The sequence below is a fragment of the Gadus morhua genome, chromosome 16 (genome assembly GCF_902167405.1).
Source record: "Gadus morhua chromosome 16, gadMor3.0, whole genome shotgun sequence".
Taxonomy (NCBI): domain Eukaryota; kingdom Metazoa; phylum Chordata; class Actinopteri; order Gadiformes; family Gadidae; genus Gadus; species Gadus morhua.
This window is the reverse complement of record NC_044063.1, coordinates 1936153-1943612: the sequence shown is the minus strand read 5'-3', so window position 1 is coordinate 1943612 and position 7460 is coordinate 1936153. Positions and strand designations below refer to the sequence as shown.

At 50.3% G+C, this 7460-nt stretch overlaps 1 protein-coding gene across 2 annotated transcripts in view; it reads right to left on the bottom strand.

Moving 5' to 3' along the window:
- LOC115561053 (anoctamin-7) overlaps positions 1 to 6496 on the bottom strand; it is a 24640-nt gene extending 18144 nt beyond the window's left edge. For both annotated transcript variants that reach the window (XM_030380844.1, XM_030380846.1), the window contains exons 1-5: positions 6237 to 6496; positions 6061 to 6144; positions 4861 to 4918; positions 1524 to 1660; positions 1213 to 1320 (exon numbers count right to left, since the gene is read on the bottom strand). In XM_030380844.1, coding sequence (XP_030236704.1) covers positions 1213 to 1320; positions 1524 to 1660; positions 4861 to 4918; positions 6061 to 6144 — 387 coding nt within the window. In that variant the 5' untranslated portion in view covers positions 6237 to 6496. The remainder of the gene's footprint in view (positions 1 to 1212; positions 1321 to 1523; positions 1661 to 4860; positions 4919 to 6060; positions 6145 to 6236) is intronic.
- Positions 6497 to 7460: the final 964 nt, after the last annotated feature.

The following is a 7460-nucleotide window of genomic DNA, read 5'->3' as shown; positions in this document are numbered from 1 at the left end:
GTGTGAGGGTTAGTGAGGGGTTAGTGTGAGGGTTTGTTAGGGGTCAGTGTGGGGGTTAGTGTGAGGGTCAGTGTTGGGGTCAGTGTGGGGGTTAGTGAGGGGTTAGTGAGGGGTTATTGAGGGGTTAGAGTTGGGGTTAGTAAGGGGTTAGTGAGGGGTTAGTGAGGGGTTAGTGTTAGTGGTGGGGTCAGTGTTGGGGTCAGTGTGGGGGTTAGTGAGGGGTTAGTGAGGGGTTAGTGAGGGGTTAGTGCGGGGTTAGTGGTGGGGTCAGTGTTGGGGTCAGTGTGGGGGTTAGTGAGGGGTTAGTGAGGGATTAGTGAGGGGTTAGTGAGGGGTTAGTGAGGGGTTATTGAGGGGTTATTGAGGGGTTAGAGTTGGGGTTAGTGAGGGGTTAGTGAGGGGTTAGAGTTGGGGTTAGTGAGGGGTTAGTGAGGGGTTAGTGAGGGGTTAGTGAGGGGTTAGTGAGGGGTTAGTGTTAGTGGTGGGGTCAGTGTTGGGGTCAGTGTGGGGGTTAGTGAGGGGTTAGTGAGGGGTTAGTGAGGGGTTAGTGCGGGGTTAGTGTTAGTGGTGGGGTTAGTGGTGGGGTCAGTGTTGGGGTCAGTGTGGGGGTTAGTGAGGGGTTAGTGAGGGATTAGTGAGGGGTTAGTGAGGGGTTAGTGGGGGGTTAGTGTGGGGTTAGTGAGGGGTTAGTGAGGGGTTAGTGAGGGGTTAGTGGGGGGTTAGTGTGAGGGTTAGTGAGGGGTTAGTGAGGGGTTAGTGAGGGGTTAGTGAGGGGTTAGTGTGAGGGTTAGTGAGGGGTTAGTGAGGGTTAGTGAGGGGTTAGTGAGGGGTTAGTGTGAGGGTTAATGAGGGGTTAGTGAGGGGTTAGTGAGGGGTTAGTGAGGGGTTAGTGAGGGGTTAGTGAGGGGTTAGTGTGAGGGTTAGTGAGGGGTTAGTGAGGGGTTAGTGAGGGGTTAGTGAGGGGTTAGTGAGGGGTTAGTGCGGGGTTAGTGAGGGGTTAGTGAGGGGTTAGTGAGGGGTTAGTGTGAGGGTTAGTGAGGGGTTAGTGAGGGGTTAGTGAGGGGTTAGTGAGGGGTTAGTGAGGGGTTAGTGTGAGGGTTAGTGAGGGTTAGTGAAGGGTTAGTGAGGGGTTAGTGAGGGGTTAGTGTGAGGGTTAGTGAGGGGTTAGTGAGGGGTTAGTGAGGGGTTAGTGTGAGGGGTAGTGAGGGGTACCTGTAGTGGTGCTCTGAGGCTGAGCTCCTCTGCGTAGTAACAGAGAACTGTCCAGGGGGCGTTGAGAAGAACATAACACACCTTCCTCTTCAGATAGAGCCTCTCTCTCTACACACACACACACACACACACACACACACACACACACACACACACACACACACACACACACACACACACACACACACACACACACACACACACATAAACATTGATGGATAGGATAGGACAGCAATTAGACAGACAGACAGACAGACAGGTAGACAGACAGCTCCTCAGACAGACCGACAGGCAGAGAGGGAGACATGTACCTGCTCTAGCAGTAGTCCTGCGTCTCTGAGTCTGGAAAGAAACTCCTCCCTCTTCATGCTGTGGGCGGGGCTAGACGACGACACGCCCCTCTCTTCCTTCTGTCCGCTCAAACTCTCCTCCCACACCAACACAAAGTCTACAGCACAGACAGACAGGAGGACGTGAGGACAGACAGACAGGAGGACGTGAGGACAGACAGAAAGGAGGACGTGAGGACAGACAGACACGACCCTAAAGCTATGATGAACATAAGCTAAAGCTAACATTGACACAGCAGCAGGGAGGTAATCCGCTGAGTAAATGTTGTTAATGTCAACTTGTTCCCTTCTCACCAGGAGACAGTGGTCACCTTTACTCAGATGACTAGTGTCCTCACAAGGAGACAGTGGTCACCTTTACTCAGATGACTAGTGTCCTCACCAGGAGACAGTGGTCACCTTTACTCAGATGACTAGTGTCCTCACAAGGAGACAGTGGTCACCTTTACTCAGATGACTAGTGTCCTCACCAGGAGACAGTGGTCACCTTTACTCAGATGACTAGTGTCCTCACAAGGAGACAGTGGTCACCTTTACTCAGATGACTAGTGTCCTCACCAGGAGACAGTGGTCACCTTGTTCTCTTCTCACCAGGAGACAGTGGTCACCTTGTTCCCTTCTCACCAGGAGACAGTCGTCACCTTGTTCTCTTCTCACCAGGAGACAGTGGTCACCTTGTTCCCTTCTCAGCAGGAGACAGTCGTTACCTTTCCTCAGATGACTAGTGTGCTCAACAGGAGACAGTGGTCACCTTTCCTCAGATGACTAGTGTCCTCAGCAGGAGACAGTGGTCACCTTTCCTCAGATGACTAGTGTCCTCACCAGGAGACAGTGGTCACCTTTCCTCAGATGACTAGTGTGCTCACCAGGAGACAGTGGTCACCTTTCCTCAGATGACTAGTGTCCTCAGCAGGAGACAGTGGTCACCTTTCCTCAGATGACTAGTGTCCTCACCAGGAGACAGTGGTCACCTTTCCTCAGATGACTAGTGTGCTCACCAGGAGACAGTGGTCACCTTTCCTCAGATGACTAGTGTCCTCACCAGGAGACAGTGGTCACCTTTCCTCAGATGACTAGTGTGCTCACCAGGAGACAGTGGTCACCTTGTTCCCTTCTCACCAGGAGACAGTGGTCACCTTGTTCCCTTCTCACCAGGAGACAGTGGTCACCTTTCCTCAGATGACTAGTGTGCTCACCAGGAGACAGTGGTCACCTTTCCTCAGATGACTAGTGTGCTCACCATGAGACAGTGGTCACCTTTCCTCAGATGACTAGTGTCCTCACGAGGAGACAGTGGTCACCTTTCCTCAGATGACTAGTGTGCTCACCGGGAGACAGTGGTCACCTTTCCTCAGATGACTAGTGTGCTCACCGGGAGACAGTGGTCACCTTTCCTCAGATGACTAGTGTCCTCACCGGGAGACAGTGGTCACCTTTCCTCAGATGACTAGTGTCCTCACCGGGAGACAGTGGTCACCTTTCCTCAGATGACTAGTGTCCTCACCGGGAGACAGTGGTCACCTTTCCTCAGATGACTAGTGTGCTCACCAGGAGACAGTGGTCACCTTTCCTCAGATGACTAGTGTCCTCACCAGGAGACAGTGGTCACCTTTCCTCAGATGACTAGTGTGCTCACCAGGAGACAGTGGTCACCTTTCCTCAGATGACTCATCTCATTTGCTCCTATAGCCCACATGGTTCCCCTGCGACCTTCCACACAGGGTCGATTCTAACCCTAACCAGCACACGCTTCATATCGTGTTGTTCAACCTCAGATCGGACCTTCTGGTCGATCTGAACTAGGGTTCTTCTGTCACATGCTCAGCCAGGGTTCTTCTGTCACATGCTACTGCTGCTGCACTGATACAGATGCCTTGCCCGTGGGTTCCCGGACAGTTCATGTTCACTTCATAAGCTAATTGGCGAACATAATATGAACTACACTTGGTCCAGCTGCAGTTAATGTCCTAACCCAGTAGGACTGCTGGACCAGAGGTTCTATAACCCAGTAGGACTGCTGGACCAGAGGTTCTGCTGTAACCCAGTAGGACTGCTGGACCAGAGGTCCTATAACCCAGTAGGACTGCTGGACCAGAGGTCCTATAACCCAGTAGGACTGCTGGACCAGAGGTTCTATAACCCAGTAGGACTGCTGGACCAGAGGTTCTATAACCCAGTAGGACTGCTGGACCAGAGGTTCTATAACCCAGTAGGACTGCTGGACCAGAGGTTCTATAACCCAGTAGGACTGCTGGACCAGAGGGTCTATAACCCAGTAGGACTGCTGGACCAGAGGTTCTATAACCCAGTAGGACTGCTGGACCAGAGGTCCTATAACCCAGTAGGACTGCTGGACCAGAGGTTCTATAACCCAGTAGGACTGCTGGACCAGAGGTTCTGCTGTAACCCAGTAGGACCGCTGGTCCCAGATTACCCTGTTACAGATAGTTATCATGGGAAATAGTGCGAAAAATTAGCTCTGGTAGTGGTCTATAAATATATATCAGACAGCGCTACAAAATGGTGGTACCCTTAATGCATGTAGGAAATAAGGTGACACCGGGTAGGAAACAAGGTGACCACCGGGTAGGAAACAAGGTGACCACCGGGTAGGAAACAAGGTGACCACCGGGTAGGAGAGAAGGTGACCACCGGGTAGGAAACAAGGTGACCACCGGGTAGGAAATAAGGTGACACCGGGTAGGAAACAAGGTGACCACCGGGTAGGAAACAAGGTGACCACCGGGTAGGAAACAAGGTGACCACCGGGTAGGAGAGAAGATGACCACCGGGTAGGAGACAAGGTGACCACCGGGTAAGAAACAAGGTGACCACCGGGTAAGAAACAAGGTGACCACCGGGTAGGAAACAAGGTGACCACCGGGTAGGAGACAAGGTGACCACCGGGTAGGAAACAAGGTGACCACCGGGTAGGAAACAAGGTGACCACCGGGTAGGAGACAAGGTGACCACCGGGTAGGAGACAAGGTGACCACTGGGTAGGAAACAAGGTGACCACCGGGTAGGAAACAAGGTGACCACCAGGTAGGAAACAAGGTGACACTGGGTAGGAGACAAGGTGACCACCGGGTAGGAAACAAGGTGACCACCGGGTAGGAGACAAGGTGACCACCGGGCAGGAAACAAGGTGACCACCGGGTAAGAAACAAGGTGACCACCAGGTAGGAAACAAGGTGACCACCAGGTAGGAAACAAGGTGACACCGGGTAGGAGACAAGGTGACCACCGGGTAGGAAACACGTGTCCCCTTGGCCACAGGCCGCGGCCCTGTACTCACCCACATGGGTCACTCCGTCCTGGAACATGTTGGCCTCGCCTCCCGGGCCCACAGGGTCCTGGGAGAGGGGTTAATGATCCACGATCAGAACACCTCCTAACCAGCTACTAGTTGGACTACTGATGACGTCAGACAGATTGGAGTAATGCCAACACGGGACCCATGTATTCAATGGTCGTAGTTTATTGGCGTAGACTGGTTGGGATGTTTTGATCATGCGTAAGGAGCAGAACACACTTATATCACAAAATATCGAGTGGATCTTACCCCTTAAGGGCCTTCTAAGAGTTAAAGGTTCCCCTTTAAGGGCGTTCTAAGAGAGTTAAAGATTCTCCTTTAAGGGTGTTCTAAGAGTTAAAGGTCCCCCTTCAAGAGTGTTCTAAGGGTTAAAGGTTCCCTTAAGGGGATTCTAAGAGTCAAACGTTCCCCTTTAAGGGCGTTCTAAGGGTTAAAGGTTCCCCTTTAAGGCCGTTCTAAGGGTTAAAGGTTTCCCTAAGGGCGTTCTAAGGGTTAAAGGTCGTCTGCTTCTCTGTCGTCTCCTCAGCGTCAACAGGACTGATTACTGAGGGAGGGACTTCCTGCTCCACTGATTACTGAGGGAGGGACTTCCTGCTCCACTGCCTCAGACCGGACACATCTGTCCTCGCCGCTGTCTCCCTCCCTCTCTGTCAACACCTCTCCCTCTCTCCCTCTCTCTCTCTCTCTCTCTCTCTCTCTCTCTCTCTCTCTCTCTCTCTCTCTCTCTCTCTCTCTCTCTTCTCCTCTCTCTCTCTCTCTCTCTCTCTCTCTCTCTCTCTCTCTCTCTCTCTCTCTCTCTTTCTCTCCTTCCCCTCTCTCTCTCCATCCCTCTCTCTTCTTCCCCTCTCCCCCTCTCCCTCTCTCTCTCTCTCTGTCCTTCCCCTATCTCTCTCTCTCTCGCTCTCTCTCTCTCCCTCTCTCCCCCCTCTCTCTCTCTCTCTCTCTCTCTCTCCCTCTCTCTCTCTCTCTCTCTCTCTCTCTCTCTCTCTCTCTCTCTCTCTCTCTCTCTCCCCCCCTCTCTCTCTCTCTCTCTCTCTCTCTCTCTCTCTCTCTCTCTCTCTCTCTCTCTCTCTCTCTCTCTCTCTCTCTCTCTCTCTCTTACACTCTCTCCTTCCCCTCTCTCTCTCCATCCCTCTCTTTTGTTCTCGAAGCCTCTAACACACACAGACACGGTGTGTGTACCTGTAATTCCATGCTTCCATAGCGATGGTCTTCCTTGGTCGGCATGGCAACAAGGGTAGTATGGTCCTCTCTGCTCCGGCTCATCTAAGAAACAACAACAACAACAACAATACTTCTGATAATCACAACAATGACAATTATCATAAAGACAGTGATAATATTGACCATGTGATTACCGAGGCTGTATTCACCGGACTGCAGCTGGAGTTGAAGTTGAGCAGTTATTTAAGTTGTAGTCTATGTGTGAGTATCATTGTAGTTTCCTAGTAGTATCGAGGCCCATTTGTAGTTCCTGTATGCAGTTGTAGTCGTCGTGGTAGTGGTCCAGGTGTTCGTAGCTCTACCGTTGTTTGAGTGGAGCTGTAGTAGTTATAGTTCTTGTAGTTGAAGGAGGATTGTAGTTTGGAGATCAGAGGCAGCTCACTCTTGACTGAACGCAAACATGCTCAACCAACAGAATACTAAGCAGGGGGTGTGGCCTCACACTTCAAGGTGGGCGTGGTCAAACACTTCATAGGGGTGGCAGGACAGAGCTACATAATAGAGAAAGAGGAAGGCTCATAATTAACGCTTATTTAAAAAATTGATCTATGATTATTGTTGTGCCTATTAATCATTTATTTAGAAATTTATATTATTATATATTTATATATATTAATAATTTGTTTTGTTTCCTTTTCTAATTATCAATTGGTCACCTGATCAATCGGACTCACTGGATTCATCAGTTGTTAAATATCTGATACCTCCGTTTTTAGCTCATGAATAAAGTGTTATTCATAATTTAAAAATTATAATATCAAGTTTAGAGCATAATGCTGTAGTAATGGCTAAGTGAAGAGCAGAATGCTACAGCATAGGCTAAGTGAAGAGCAGAATGCTATGGAACAGACATAATTCTGCTCTTGTACATATAGCATGAAGCCAAAGTGAGCTCTCGGTCAATAGGAGGTTATTGGCTGGCGTCTTATATCAGTGAATCCTTTGGACTTTACGTTTTCAGCTGATTAAATCGAAATACGCCTTCATTTATTTTTAGCTCTTTCTAATTAGGGCAGTAAAGGGGGAGTTCATTTGGTTCATATTCAATATTATTTCCCTATTTGGTAACTGAAAGCCATATTCCTCCATCTGATCTCATATCTATATGTATTACCTGTATAGGCCTACTATCAGACAGTGTCGGAGCGGTAATCGGGAGAATTCCCTGTGGGCCTTTAACATTTCGGGTTCGCCCGGCTGATTACTGAACCGCACCGCTCGATGGAAACGAGGCTTGAGTCCCACTCTGGCCCTGCTAACAGAACGCAGTCGCTGATCGGGTCTTCAGTGTGGAGGGTCAGCGGGATGCAGGACTGTAGCGCCCTCATGTGGCGGCGCAGTGAAAAAAATATAATATT